Source organism: Lathyrus oleraceus, chromosome 3, assembly GCF_024323335.1.
Source record: "Lathyrus oleraceus cultivar Zhongwan6 chromosome 3, CAAS_Psat_ZW6_1.0, whole genome shotgun sequence".
NCBI lineage: Eukaryota > Viridiplantae > Streptophyta > Magnoliopsida > Fabales > Fabaceae > Lathyrus > Lathyrus oleraceus.
In genome coordinates, this window is record NC_066581.1 from 449,334,407 (window position 1) to 449,350,720 (window position 16,314).

The 16,314-nt window shown below is 34.1% G+C and overlaps 2 protein-coding genes across 2 annotated transcripts; one reads left to right on the forward strand and one right to left on the reverse strand.

Annotated features, from left to right (window-relative positions):
• The first annotated feature begins 268 nt into the window (after window positions 1–268).
• LOC127128117 (pentatricopeptide repeat-containing protein At5g65560) lies at window positions 269–4,806 on the forward strand. Its single transcript, XM_051057367.1, has 2 exons — window positions 269–3,579; window positions 4,290–4,806. The coding sequence occupies exon 1, from the start codon at window positions 647–649 to the stop codon at window positions 3,305–3,307; it is 2,661 nt and encodes an 886-aa protein (XP_050913324.1). The 5' UTR covers window positions 269–646; the 3' UTR covers window positions 3,308–3,579; window positions 4,290–4,806.
• An 896-nt stretch (window positions 4,807–5,702) lies between these two features.
• Window positions 5,703–10,090, reverse strand: LOC127128118 (uncharacterized). Its single transcript, XM_051057368.1, has 5 exons — window positions 9,639–10,090; window positions 7,857–8,575; window positions 7,087–7,219; window positions 6,172–6,506; window positions 5,703–6,092 (listed from the first exon to the last, which is right to left on the reverse strand). The coding sequence occupies exons 1-5, from the start codon at window positions 9,981–9,983 to the stop codon at window positions 5,966–5,968; spliced, it is 1,659 nt and encodes a 552-aa protein (XP_050913325.1). The 5' UTR covers window positions 9,984–10,090; the 3' UTR covers window positions 5,703–5,965.
• Window positions 10,091–16,314: the final 6,224 nt, after the last annotated feature.

Sequence of the window (16,314 nt, forward strand, 5' to 3'; positions counted from 1 at the left end):
ATTGTCTAACAAAACTTGTTGAGTGATTTCAGTTCCTTGAACTTTCATATCTTCATGAACTTTCTTTTTACTCATGATGCCTATGTTGCTATAATCATTTACATGATCATAGCCAAGCTCATCATATGTGATAGGAATTATTGATGTTGATGAGAAGTTGTTATTTCCTTCTTTGACTCTTTTAGTACTACACTAATTCAAATTCTCCTTCCCATAATTTGTCGGAGCAAATCCAAGCGGTGGCCGATCAAGAAAACCCTAGGAGAGCGTCGGAATAAATACTATTCCACAAATTTATATTTTCGTTACTAGTATAGTTTTTTAAATCTTAGACTTTGAACCATAATGACAAAGGTAGTAGTAGTATATTGGTTGAGGAAAAAACTTGACACACGCACGTGATGCAAGAAAGCATCACTACCACACTCCCCAAATGAAATGAATGCAGAAGCATAACCCCGCGGCTATGGAAAAGCCACGATTTCAAAATCAAACCTCCTAACTTGTTCCCCCAAAATTCCTCCGCAATCTCCAAAAGCCATCGATTCTTCTCTTCTCTTCTCTCTCAACAATTCCTCTTCCAAATGCATTGAAATTGTTTATCATAAAACACCAACACTAAACCCTTTTTGTTCATGGCTTTTAAATGAGAAAATCTAAACCCCTTTTCACCCTTCTCCACAACAACCATAACCAAAACCCCAATCTTTTTCACCTTCTCCTCAAACCCTTTTCTTCTCTTAACCAACAACCCCACCTCGTTTCACACATCTTCACCGTCCTCTCTCAACCCCAATGGCGAAAAAACCCTTCTTTTAACACATTAATCCCTTCCCTAACCCCAACCCATCTCTCTTCTCTCTTCAACCTCGACCTTCACCCTCTCACAGCTCTAAACTTCTTCAAATGGATCAATTACCAACACGGCTTCATTCACACTGTCCACTCCTACCAACCACTCCTTTTCATTCTAGTTCGAAACGGGTTTCTTCATGCTGCGGAAAATGTTCGAAACTCCATGATCAAGTCGTGTGATTCCCCACAAGATGCAAGGTTTGTTTTGAACCTATTGCGGCTAATGAACACAACCCATCATGAAAATCTTGCGTTTAAGCTCTCTGTTACTTCGTATAATAGACTTCTTTTGTTGTTGTCGCGGTTTGGTTTGGTTGATGAATTGAATTGTTTGTTTAAGGATATGTTGGAGGATGGGGTTTTGCCTAATTTGATTACTTTCAATACTATGTTGAATGTTCATTGTAAGTTGGGGAATGTGGTTGTGGCAAAGGTTTATTTTTGTGGATTAATAAAGAGTGGTTTTTGTTGCGATACGTTTACCTATACTTCGTTGATATTGGGTTATTGTAAAAATCATGAATTGGAGAATGCTTATAAGGTGTTTGAGATTATGCCGCGGGAGGGTTGTCGAAGGAATGAGGTTTCGTATACTAATCTGATTCATGGTTTTTGTGAAGCTGGGAAGCTTGATGAGGCTCTCGAGTTGTTCCTTCAAATGAAGGAGGATGGTTGTTTTCCAACTGTTCGAACTTATACGATTCTCATAGCTGCATTGTGCAAGTTGGGGAAGGAGGTAGAAGCTCTGAAGTTTTTCGAGGAGATGGTGGAAAGACGTTGTGTGCCTAATGTTTATACTTATACTGTGTTGATTGATTATTTCTGCAAGGTTGGTAAGATGGAAGAGGGGATGAAAATATTGAAAACAATGTTGGAGAAAGGGTTGGTTTCTAGTGCTGTCCCATTTAATGCCTTGATTGCTGGGTATTGTAGACGGGCAATGATGGAGGATGCCATCGGTGTTTTGGATTTGATGAAGTTGAATAAAGTTTGTCCAAATGACCGAACTTATAATGAACTAATTTGTGGGTTTTGTGGAAGAAAGAGTATGGACAGGGCGATGGCGTTGGTTAATAGAATGTTTGAAAACAAGTTGTCTCCCAACCTTATCACATATAACACCTTAATCCATGGGCTGTGTAATGCGGGTGTGGTCGATAGTGCTTGGCGTCTGCATCATTTGATGATTGAAGATGGCTTCTTTCCTGATCAAAGGACTTTTTGTGCTTTTATAGACTGCCTCAGTAGAATGGGAAAAGTAGTACAAGCACGTCAGGTCTTTGAGACCCTAAAGGAAAAACACGTCGAAGCAAATGAATTCATATATACAGCCTTGATTGATGGCTACTGCAAGGCTGAGAAATTTGATGATGCCTGGTTATTATTCAAAAAGATGCTTGCTGAGGGATGTTTGCCGAACTCTATTACATTCAATGTCTTGTTAGACGGCTTGCGCAAAGAGGGGAAAGTAGAAGATGCAATATTGTTTGTGGGTGACATGGGAAAGTTTAATCTGAAGCCTACTGTTCATACATATACAATTCTCATTGAGGAAATATTGAGGGAAAGTGACTTCAACCGTGCTAATAGGCTTCTCGACCAAATGATTTCATCTGGATGTCAGCCTAATGTGGTCACATATACTGCTTTTATTAAAGCATATTGCAGCCAAGGAAGATTACACGATGCCGAAGAGATGGTGGTCAAGATTAAAGAAGAAGGCATAGTACCCGACTGCACGGTCTATAATTTATTAATGAATGCTTATGGATGTATAGGACAACTAGACAATGCATTTGGTGTTCTCGAACGCATGTTTGATACAGGTTGTGAGCCTTCGATTCAAACACATTCCATTCTAATGAAGCATCTAATGGTTGAAAAACATAATATTTCAATTGATAATGCCGATATATGGAGGATAACTGACTTTGAAATCATAACCACACTCTTTGAGAAAATGGTGGAACATGGCTGTGTGCCTAATGTTAAGACTTACGACAAGCTTATTATAGGACTTTGCAAAGTGGAACACTTGTCGGTAGCCTTTAGGTTATTAAACCATATGAGAGAAAATGGAATATCTCCATCTGAAATTATTCATAATTCTCTTCTAAGTGGTTGCTGCAAGTTGGGAATGCACGAAGAAGCATTGAGATTGCTGGATTCTATGATGGAGTGTAATCATTTAACACATCTAGAATCCTATAAGCTTCTCATTTGTTGGCTATTTGAACAGAGTAACAAAGAGAAGGCTGAAGCAATTTTTCATAGTTTATTGAGCTGTGGGTATAATTATGACGAAGTGGTTTGGAAAGTCCTAATTGATGGTCTAGCTAAGAAAGGTCACGTTGATGAGTGCTCACAATTGTGGAACATTATGGATAAAAATGGTTGTCGTTTACATCCCAAGACGCAATATATGTTAACTCGGGAACTGAATGGAACATAATGTGATGATTGTATGATTGTTTATTTTTCTGTGGAATGGAACATGGAGACGGATTCCTCCCATTAATATTTCATTTTTGATGAGTCAGGTTAAAGTTGTTGTACAGAGGAGTACCTGAAACTCCATCATACATTCTTAACATACTTACGATATTTCAGCAAGTGAGCTGCAAGCAGCTCTTTTCTACCATTGCAGTGACAATTTACTGTCACAGACCAGCGTAACTGTGACAATCACCCGGGTAGAGCAATCGGTAGAAGACCAAGAGGCAGGTGACATTTTGAATTTTTATTTATTATTTCATTCTTTTCATTTAGTGAAGACTCGATTCAAATTGTAACTTTAATTTCAGTTATATCTCAGACATATCAGTGCATTTTTTTGCATGAATAGTTACAAATATGTTAACTTGTTACTTTACTTGAATCATACTACATATTACAAATTTCTGCTGCTTAAATTTATTCGTATGTTTTATGCTTGGACACGACCTTTTGGTTATCTATAGTGTAGTGCATCAGCGCCGTAGTTTAGCAGAATTTTAACTAACTGTTATTATTCCATGACTTCGTTATCAATCTCGGATAGCAGCGTGGCGCGGCCATTCTCAAAAATGGAGTGGAACGGACAATATTTTAGTGACACTGACACTAGTACAGTTAATACTACTAATAAACACATGATTGTTAAAAACTAAAATGAATTACTCAAAATTAATAAAGTATTCATAGATAGAAATAAAAGGCATAAGTCTTAAGCAAAACATACTTGCAAATGCCAATAAAATTCAGTAAAATAACCTTTCAGTTATTTTGGTTCAATATAGAAATGTGACCGAGTTACGAACTTGTTTGTCCGATCTAGGCTTTAGTCCTTCTGACATATTTTTTATTATGCCGGGATTAGTCAGTCAGTCCAAAATGGATGCTATTACCTTTTCTGAAAAACGCACTGATTTTCCTTTTATTTTAAATTTTCATAGGTATTGTGACCCATAGCAGAAGCTGTGGTAAGACAACCCAGAGATTCTAATAGTTCGGTCTCTTCTGTTACCCATACAACTAGTTGCAGGCTCAAGATTGAATTTTAGTTGAAGATTGGTTGGTATTAGCATCCATTTCAAATGCAAGTTGCTGTGTTAGTGGCAGCCTGATATTCTGCCACTATCATGTCACTATTGTTACTGGTATATCAAAATCTTCATATTTTCTGCACAAGATAATTGAGGAGTTGAATACCAAAAATATGTCTGCAATGTTAACTGAAGAAAATAAAACGGATAGGGAAATGACTTGAAATTACTAGGGAGTTGAGAGTGCATTTTGATGTATGTAATAAAGGCCTTTCCGATGTCTAGAATGCATAAAATAGTAACCATTGGATGCTACAAAGTATTTCAAGACCTATTATTATGATATTATTATGTGAGCAAAATGGAAGAGCTTGTTTCTTCTGCAAGTTCCATATTTCCATGATCAAATGAAACATTTTTTCTTATAGGCTTTGCTTGCATCTTGCCAAACTAAAGAGTATGAGTAGTTTTTCTTCTTTCAAATCAAATCATTATCAGAGTTGAGCAATGTTCAAGCTTGTAATTCAGGTTCTTTTAGTGTATATTTTGGAGCTACTGACACTCTGGAAAGAAGCATTTCATGTTTGTGACTGCTTGATAAATTGAGCATTAGTTTGTGCATTGTTAACAGGAGATGTTTTTTCTAATTACCAAAAATCTAAGTGAGTTGGACTATGGAGATTTACCAGAGCCAGAATACTTTTCAATTATCCATCAAAGAGAAACAACGATAAAATTTGTGTTGCTCATAATATTTATGAGATTGAGATATGAATAAAAGTTTGTGCTAAAATTTGAGTCAAATGTCAATCTTAATATAAGATAATCTCTCTTATATTTATTATTTATTACATTTACATTTTTTTCTTATTCTGTTACATATAATTTTCAAAGTTCAATTCGGTATTAAGAAATTAAAAAAACTCAAAAAGGAAACGGGAGTAATATACAATAAAAAAGATTTAAAATCTTTGACAATTAGTCAAAAAAATCTTTTTTTTATGTTATTTAACACTTAATATCAAAACTTTTGACTGGGAATAATTTATTTTTTTAAATAATTGTTTGATATTTTTTTCATTTGAACTATCATTTTATTTGAAACAAACTTTTACACATTAGTCAAAATCTCTCCCCTATGTTGAACCAAATAGGGTTAAATTTATTGAATATAACAAGCAAGGTTTAATAAATTTTATTAGTGTGATGATTAACTCGACCCTCTCAAATCCCATGAAAAAAAAAATCCTCTTTTAGATAAATGTAATCTTTTGACCAATCTATTGCCGATTTGATGCTCATCGTAATATCATACATCTCAAATGATTTTCATTCTTGGAGTATTAATATTTCATACCCTAAATATCTAGATCTTTTAAATCCTGCTGTGGGTTTATCAATCTACTCATTCAAGTCCTTAATCTTCTTGGCAGATTGAATACATGATAGGTGAGTGCTGTACCGATTGAAAAATCAAGACAACTAACCAATAACTCTGATGTTCTATGTGTTGAAGAAGGGTTATTTATAATATTGGCTGTGACAATTTTGACATAGACCAACCCAAATGTAAAATACTAGTACAGCTATTTACTAGAGGGAGAAGTTAATCGATTTTCTTCTGAATCGTGCTTCGTCGAAGAATCCCCACCCATCAATTCCTGGAAGCCTTCCACTTTCACAGGTGGTGCTCTAATCATGCTGATGTTGTTCCTATAGGCAAATAATGAAACAACAGGTTCAATAAATATAACTTAAAAGCCACTCCGGCATTTGATTCAGATTTACTTACTGTGACTGCATTTGAGGAGTCTGTAGGGAGCTCATCTGTCTAAACTGAGTGTTAGATTGAGGATGGAAATTTGACATTGCAGCCAACTGCTGCTGCCTAAACTGCATTTGAGGATGTCTGGAATTGAAGGCATTACCATCACTTGGTAAATCTGATGAGTTTTCAATCTTCACTTGAACCAATGGTTTTTCCTTATTTACATCCATAGCAGGGCGGGGATTAGATTGGTGGTTTCTCATTCTCTCTAACTGCAGCTGCTGTTGTTGCTGAAAAGTCAGACTGTGGGAACTAATCATCTGCTGCATCTGTGGATGAATCTGTCTCTGCATCTGAACCTGCACGTCAACAAAATATTTAGTAACACAGCATCACATAATTCATAAATCAATAACCCCTATCTCCGTCTGTGCTATAAAAAAGAGAAGGGTGTTTTTTTTAGGGTGGAGAGCTTGCCACATTTTTGCAATGCTTAAATCTAATAGTAAAGTATATAATAGGAGGGTTAAACAAATAAATGAAACCATGTAGTATAAATTGGACAATGGCTAAACAGAAGAAAAAAGTCGCCAAGAGTATTGAGAGTGGATGTGAAGTGCAGTCTTATCCAAGGCACACCATGCAAATCAAGGCAGGTTGCAGGACCTTGGGTTACCGTCTCCCCTAATAACCAGACACATTGTATTAAAATAACAAGCGAGCCACAAAAATAATATTTTGATGGATGCTATAAATAATTTCTGGTGATTGGATAAAAACAATTATGATTATACTTGGGGCACAGTATAATTTTGTTTTGAAAAAGCATCAGGTACATCTAAGAAATATAAGAATTCTGTAGGCTCCCATTTTCATGTCCATATTTCACACCATTATCTTACAACATCAAACAAAGCAGAAAGAAGTAGATATAAGTACTTGCTGAGGTAGTCGAAGGGAATTCTGCTGTTGTGACTGTAACTGTGACTGAATTCCATGAGCATGTAGCTGGCTTTGTTGTACAATATTCTTGGAACCATCTTTGACCACATCCACTAATGGCGCATGATTACTGCAAGCAAGACGGAAAAATATTAAAATTGATCCATTGTATGATTAAGATATCCTGATTTGCGACATAAGATAACTTAATTTAAAAGCAGACTAGAAATCAGGGAAATACCGCCTACAAAATGAACGCATATTACATTCACGCAGCAAAAAGTTCACAGCAGCACTGCAATTTTTTGTCAGATATTTCTCTTCTTCCCTCTTCCCTCTTCCTTACAGGGGGTTTTACTTCTTAAATATTCAAGAACAAGAATAGAGTGGTACACTAGTTGCTTAATCAATACATGAAAATAAAATATAAATTGTAATCTTTATGTTCATTACATGAAAATAAAACATAAATTGTAGTCTTTGCTAGTTTGTTTGTTTGTTTTTGTTTGTGTGTGTCTGTGTGCGCACGTGTGTGCTCATGCATACCACATATAATCAGTAGTAAATTACATTTTACTGAATTTTTAAAGATGAATTTGGCCCGGGCTAATATACATAAACAACAGAATAAGATTGGATATTCGTAATATTTTTTAAGATAACTTCAGAGCAAGTTATTTTTTTGGGGGTGGGGATGTTCATTTTTTTGAGATGATTTAATCCCCCTTTCATAATCATAGGAATTTCAATAAGAATTTCAAACATACCTGAAACCCACAGTTTTAAGGAGCATCTTTAGAAGTTCAATGGTAGAGCACTGCTTTTTATATCTATCGGTGAGTACTTTCAAATTAGTTCCTATTTTAAGAATACGTTTGCTCATCACTTCAGACAAGTATTCAATTGGACCTTCCATGGAAGCTTCAAATCCCGCACCCAACAAAATGCGAGCCACTACTTTCTGAGAGAGTTTCCCTGCTTCCTCATGACCAAGAACTCTTCCATTTTCCTCACAACCTAACTTCCCACAGTACAACCCTCCTCCATGTTCCCCATTCACGGACTCAGCCCTACTCCCAGGCCTCTCAGTCATAAGAGGATTCTGAATCATAGGCAGTGTATCAAGCACACTAATTATCCTCACTTTCTGGTTATTATAGTTCTCCATTCTTTCACTCACTGGAATTGCACTCTCAGGTACACAGTTCCATGCATACGTTATCTCTGGAAAAACAAACTCATCATCATCAACAACTAAATTGCCACTGTTTGATTGATCCATAACCTGATGCTGTTCTTCCTTAAACACTACACGCCTCTTTTTACGGTTACGACTACACGTGATATAGGAAGCCATCTCAGATGGAGAGCGTTTAGTTGACAGTTCTCTGTCCCACATAACTAACTTCTTGTTAGCCTTACAATTCTCAATAACTTGATTATACCACGTTTCAGGCAACTCAGAATCAACATATCTGGATCCAACCTTCATTACAAAATAAAGAGCTCAACATTTAGGTGCTACAGTATACAATTGATTAGAGTGAATCACGATTTTGTTCCTCCAAATACACGAGATGACAAATTAATCTCCAACATAAAAAATTTCCATCATCTACAGCATACTCAGTTTGCAGGCATTCAGCATACTCAATTTGTAGCATTTAATCACTTTTAATAGTTTTTGTCGGTTTGTTACATATTCTTTAAACATGAGAATCTGAAAGCAACTAAAAACTGCTTCAAATATAAAGTTGTTTCAAGTAACTTCTCTTAAAAATTATTTTTGATAGATAATTTCTTTTAAAAATTGATTTTCATTATGGTAAACAAACATGAAATAGACCTCAAATTCTAACTCAACTGGAAGAAGTCGATATTGTTAGGTTGGACGTCTCACCAGGGTTCGAACCCTGGTAGGTACTCACAGTTGTGTGTGAGTTTCTAGTGGTTATTATCATTTCGTCTAAAAACCAAAAAAAATAAAATGAAATAGCTTATGTGTGTTTCTTTAAGAAAAAACTGTTTTAAAGTGCTTGGTTCTGCAGCAACAAAATATTTGATTTTCACTTGATTCTATAAAATAGATACGGACTAAAATTGAACTGAAAGTAAAAGTGAAGTGATTTATATTTGTATACATAAAAGTGAGCTGAATAATAAATTTGAATCTAAAAATCATTTCTAGAATCAAAAGCTCCAATTTCTAGCATCAAAGATAGAATAAATTCCGAAGGTAAAATCAATTCTACGGCAACCAAACATGTCAAAATCAATTCTACGTATCAAGAATCAATTTAGGCTCCTAACCAAACAAACACAAAATTATTGAAGGTAAAAACTACTTTTTTAGTCTCTAACAAACAAACCCTAAATTCAATTCTCTTGAAAATCTCAAAGAAAACAAGTTCAAATCTTGTAGTAAAAATCACTTTAATAATCCGATAAACAAACTGGCACTAAATTCAATTTCACAGATAATTAGTAATTCAGTAAATTGAAACCTAATTGGTAATAATACAATTGAAACGATAAATAAATATATAAACCTTGTTTGAGGAAGAAGGGGCGTTGATGTTATCGAGAGTGAAGTAGATGTCGTCAGCGTGCAAACGAAGGAAATTAGGGTTAAGTTTAGAGAGAGAGGGTTTTGAAGAGAGAGAAACGGAGGAAGCTTTGTCGAATAGGAGTGCACGGACTCTGAGTTGAAGGTGAATATGGAGGGTAGATTGGGAAGAATCGGATGCCATGAAAGAATCCCAAGCGGAAGGAGAAGAGAGGAATTGTGCGAAGGTGGTGTAGTGGGAATCGCCAAGCCATTTTCGCCATACTCCATTGGATTCAAGGCTTCGAGCTAGCTCGTAACCGCGACCGTCTTCGCCGAGTAGAGACATTGTTGCTTCTGCTTGATACTGCCACGGAACTAGCTACGATTTTCACTCTCGGGATTATTTGTGGTAATTTGGATTTGGTGGTTTTTTGACTTTAGCTTGACTATGGAGATTTTTAAATGACACCCCACACACTTATATCAGAAATTCCAAATTTTCCTAATTTATAAATCCGTAAACTTAATTTAATGTTTATTCTTTAATTAAAAAATATTATTATAATTTTATTTTTATTTTTGTTATTCTATTTGATCTTTTTTTTATTAATTTTTAGTAAAAAAAAATTAATTCTGATGATGTGGCGTGATAATAAAATTATTGATACAAATTTAAGTCATAAGTTTTGTTTTGGGGTTTTTTAACAAAACCCTGACAGTTTAAATAATGTATAAGTTTTTAACTACATATAATTACTAAATTTTGTATTAATGGTCTTACTGTCATGCAACTTCATCAAATATATAAGTTTTTAACTACATATACAAATGATTTTTATGAAGAGTTATTTGAAATAGTTTTAAAATTAAGTGATTTTTTAAAATTTTGATATCCAAAAAAAGTTTCGATAAAATGATAAAATACCTAAAATAACATTTTAAGAATAATTATTCAAACCAAAATTTTATTTGAAACTTTTATGAAAAATTTCTTTGTAATTTTTTTTTACACTAAAATATTTAACACTATAAAAATCATTTTTAAAAAAAACCAAAACAAACGGACCCAAAATAGAATAACAGAAGTGAATTTAAATGAATAACTTGTAACTTTTTTAGTTAAGGGACTAAAGCGGAACATTAAATAAAATTACGAGACTAGAACATGTATTTAAGCCTTTATTATTTTGGTCAAATTTTTAGTAAAAATTAGAGCATAAAAAATTCATTAGAACAAATGAAATATCTGATAATGTATGTAAAAAGTCTAGTATGCATTTATATCGATTTAAAATTAAAAAAAAACGATGTGTGAAAAAATTTATTGATTTTTTAAAAAGCATCATTTTGTATTGGAATTTTTTAACAAAACATTGAAAATTTTGGTAGTGTAAAATTATCAATTTTTTAAAAAAGCTCATGCGTTTACATGACTCTTAGAGGGGCTTCAAAAATATGGTAGTGTAATTTTCAACAGTTGAGATTTTGTCAATAATTTTGTACGTTGTGATTGCATCGACATTTGTGTGTGGTTCATAATGAATCCAAAATTGTATAAATAAGAATCACGTGTTGTTAAAAATAACATCTTAAAATGCATCATTATTCGTTTATGGCATATGTGTGCTTCAACATGATGAAACTTCCTGTTGATTTTTAGCTTCCAGAGGACACCACATATCTCGCTCTTTTGAGATCCAAATTGAATAATATGTTGTCTGACACCGAGAATGGAAAAGTGAGTAAGATCGAGTTCTGTGAACAATAGATTGATACTTATGGAAAGGGGAAATACAACCATATTAAGTTGAAGACTGGTGAAGATTTGAAGGTTATGTGGAGAACATATCATCGTAGGCTAACAAAGGGACCGATCGAATTTGATGCAATAATTTCTAGATTTGTTAAGGACATAATCAAGATGTTGAAATGTCTAGATCCATCTAGTAGTGTCTAGGTTTTGTTATTTATTATTGTTTTGTTAAGTTATGTAATCATATGTGTTAAGTTATGTTAATTGGCATGTGTTAAATTATGTTATTTGTCAAATGTTAAGTTATCTTAATCCCCGTAATAATAAAAGTGACAAAATGTTATCTAATAAAATGTACAGTGAAAATGTGTGAGTAATAATACAAAAATAATAATGTCTACATAGGTCTCCCACGGGATATGTGTGTTGCCTGTGATGCCAAAGTATAAACCACGTCATATGAGTTTACCAAATCTATGAGGTTATCCATAGTGAGTGCTACCATCTGTATACACTACTAGTCATCCACACCAGGTGGAGGCGGTGGAGGTGGTGGAGCGTTACTAGAAGGTCCCCCAACATTGAAAGGTCTAACACCATCTGCATGCTCAACTGGTGGGATGATGCGAGGGTGTGACATACCACTCTAAGTAACCATATTCACACTACAGAAAGAACAAAACCTCCAATGCATGATCTCTAATGACACGGGTAGAGCTGACAATGTTACCCACAAACCATTTATCAATGCCCTCAGCTGGAACAGGAGCGACTGGTCGTGGGATAGCCACTAAGGTAAGTGTATAGCCACTAAGGTCTTCCGTCATAAATGACCAGAAAAAAAAGGAAGTTTCATCAAACTCACAATGCACTCTATGGTCTGCATAGGGTGTCCAAACGACATTAACTATAGTCAGCGCATTAATCTTCCTCATATGCTCTAGAACACCGCCTAGGTGTACATGTTTGGACTTTCATCTCTTGAAGCGTATGGAGCCAACAATGGTAGGAATAACTCGCCTCTCACAAATGGAAGGGAAATGCTCATATATATAACACTACAAATCAACAAATGTCATAAATAAGAACTAAATTAATAATAAATAATAAATTTTATACCTGAAAAAAACTCATATTACCAGCAAGTTGCCTAGTATCAAAGATAGTTGCCTCTCTAAGTGCATAATATATAACAATCAGTGCAACACTCCCCATGCCTAGTTGGCATGGTCAAGGCTACTAAACAACCACATGCACTTCACATTAATATATAAACGAGACTTATCCACTAAGATAGTATATCCTACAAGATGTAGTATGTATACCCTATCAATTGCCTCATACATAGATTGTTCCACTAGGTCCGTATACCTATTCTGAAGCCAAGATACGCGAAAGTGAGCACCTCTGTTAGCCTTACAATCATATCTCACATGCGCCTTATCAACCCCTAAGTTTTGTATAGCAGTAATACATGCAAGCTCCTGGTTAATAAGAGGAGCGATGAAGAAACTACCAGGCAGGGGGAGATGGAACATGGAGGAAACATCATCCAAAGTAATCGCCATTTCACCAAATGGAAGATGAAAGGAAGATGTCTCCTTATGCCATCGCTCAACAAAGGTTATCAACAGTGAAGCGTCAAGCATGGTCAGGGAACAATCCACCAATGTAAGGAAACCACAATCATCAACAATCTCTCTGACCTCCCGAGGCATCAGAGCATCTAAGAACTTCTTCAACTTTGCCCCGTGTGGGGTGGGGGTGGGGGGGGCTTCAGTGGCAGTCGGCCCTGCAACACATAAAATAAAGTTCAAAGTATCATTTGTTTTCAATGTTTTAATAATAAATAAAATCAAGTTCAACATAACATCTATATCTCTCCCTGCCATAATTTGAATGCCATATTATCAGCATATCTAGTGAGCAAGGAGCGGTCACTGGGTCCTCCAAGAAACCTTTCATTTGTGTATGCAAATGACTATGTTGAAGTCGGAGTAGTAACCTATGTATCATCCATATGAGTAACCTCCAAATCACCCGTAGCAGGTGTCTATGTATCCTTTTGAGCACTAGTCTTCGTATCTGCTGGAGGATTCATCTTTGTATCAGTCTGAGGAGTCACCTCCATATCATCCAAGGCCTCGGTCTCATAAAGATGGGGCACCTCTATCTCAACCACCATATGCTTTCCACCCCGATTCTACATCCGTAGGTGTTGTCTGGACATCATTAACAACTACACCATCGAGCTCATCAGCAATACCTCTAGCCCAATAATCAGTCATCTACCTCCTGTGAGAAGTAGTCGAGGCTAATTTCCCTACTCGAATATGCAAGCCCTTGTCATATGCCCTCGCATGAGAACCGCCGCAGCCCTGTCACGTTGCCTAAAAGCAATTATCGCGTCTGATCCTCTAGTCCTCATTGCAAATAAAAACGATGAAATATGAACAACAAGATTTTAAAAAAATCCGGAGATCGTCATGGTTTTCCCGGATTTATCAAAATATCCAGTAAACCATCACCAAAGTTTCTTCTACCAGTTTTTGCAAAAAGTTCGGTATGCTTGTATGCTTTTTTATCGGATTTTTTAAAAATTCTGATAAAAATGAATGCAGTTTTACCGAATTTTTCAAAATATCTGATAAACCGCATGCATTTGTACCGGAATTTTCAAAAAAATCGATAAAAATGCATGAGAAACACGAGTTTTTAGAAATTGGAAATTGACAAAGATACATGACTCAGATCACATCTTCTTTTGAATAGAATCTTAAGGTGCTCTGATTCCTCTCATGATATGGTTTGGTTTGAATCATCAAAGAGTTTTTTAATTTGGTATTTCTCACTGGATATGTTACCAGAATCATACATTGGTTTGACTCGAGTCATGAATCAAATCAAACAAGCAAAATTCTTACTTTTCTTCTTTTGATTCAAATCATTCTCTCACTATATTTGAGTCTTCATTTTTGCCTTTTACTCGAATGAAAGTTGCATTTTTACTCTGTTTTAGTGCCTCATCTCTAGCACATATAAAAACTAAGGGCCTGTTTGAATTGATTTTTAAAAACTGTATTTTAGTTCTCAAAAATTATAAAACTAAAAATTTGTTTGATAATACTTTTCTGTCGTAGAGTTTTCAAAATTAATTTTAGTATTCTGTTTTTAAAAATTAAAAAGTGAAAACATCTTTTAGATGTTTTTCTTTTCTATTTGGTGTTTTAAAAATATTCAGAAAATAATGATTTTTCATTAATGGCATTACCGTAAATATGTTAAACTTTTTGTTTTTTATTTGTTTTCTAATTTTGTTTTAAGTTTTTTTACTGTATCATACATTTTATCCATTTTTAATTGTAGAAAAAAATCCACTTTAATATAGAACTCTCTCAATTGATTATTTTTAATCAAAAGTAAAATTTATAAAAATATATTTAAATTGGTAAAGTTTATCTTTTTTAATATAGTCCATATTTGATGACTCATGAAAATTATTATATCTTTTATTTGGCATTATTTATTTAAAGTCTTAATTATATTTAAATTTTATTTTAGATCCCTTAATTTTTATTGATTCTATGTTGCTCCGTTATATTATAATACCAAATACTTTAATACTTTAATTTTTATTTTGATATTTTATTTATTTTAAAAATTACTGTAGATTCTAAAATAAATTAAATAACATTGATTTGAATGTTATAAAAAAATTAAATTAATTATAAATAAATATATTATATATGAGTTTTGCTAAGATAGAGCCATTTAATTTTTAACGAACACACACACACACACACACACACACACACACATATATATATATATATATATATATATATATATATATATATATATATATATATATATATTCAAATGATTAATAAAATCTTAAAATAGAAAATCTTAAATATTCAGATTGTTTATTAACTTATCTTATCCGATTGATAAAATTATATATAGCTTTGATTTGTATTAGAGTTATTTTACTATAAAACTTAAAAGATTAGATTTTAGGATCTTTATGATTAGAAACCAAAAACAATTTTTCTAAACAAGTTTTTAAGTTAAAATTTTTTAAAACGATTTTTAAAAACAGAGCTACCAAACATATTTTATTCCATTAGTTTTTTTAAAAACAATATTTTAAAACTGATTTATAAAATTATTTTTGAAATTCTAGTTATCAGACTTTAGACGTCACACGGGTTGTTATGACATCCAATTCTGCACAGACAAGAATTATGCAGAACTTAACAGTAAGTGCAGTAAATAACACAAGTAATTGTTTACCCAGTTCAGTCCAACATGACCTACATCTGGGGGCTACCAAGCCAGGGAGGAAATCCACTATCAGTAGTATTAATTCAAAGCTAAACTCACCCGTTTACAACTCGTCACTTAATCCCTACCCAATGCAATTTCAATCTTACTCTAAGATCAGAGTTCCTACTCACTCCCCCTCAATCACCTCAGTGATTACTACCTTTAATCAATATTAAAGACAACTTTGAAGTCACACTTCAAACAACTCTTGATTGTGCTTAACAACTTTAATCAAGATACACAGCACTCACACTTAAAAGCTTTGAGCGACACAACACTTACAACTCAATGAACACCCTATACCAAAATAATCATCAACGTGATAATGGCTTGGCTTACAAGATATGTCTAATACAAGACTCACAAAAATACAACAGTGAAGTATGATGGACACACTTAATCTTCACGCCTCAAAATCCCCAAAACTGAATGAAGGAACGACTTCCTTTTATATTGCAGTACCTGGGCTTTTGCACTTGTATTCTCCTGAATTTAAGGTCACGCGAGTTCCCATAAATTCAATATCTAGGTTACTAACAAATAGGCTATTTGTTAGGTTCATTAAATGTAGCTTGGTTGTTGATTTCCTGGTTTT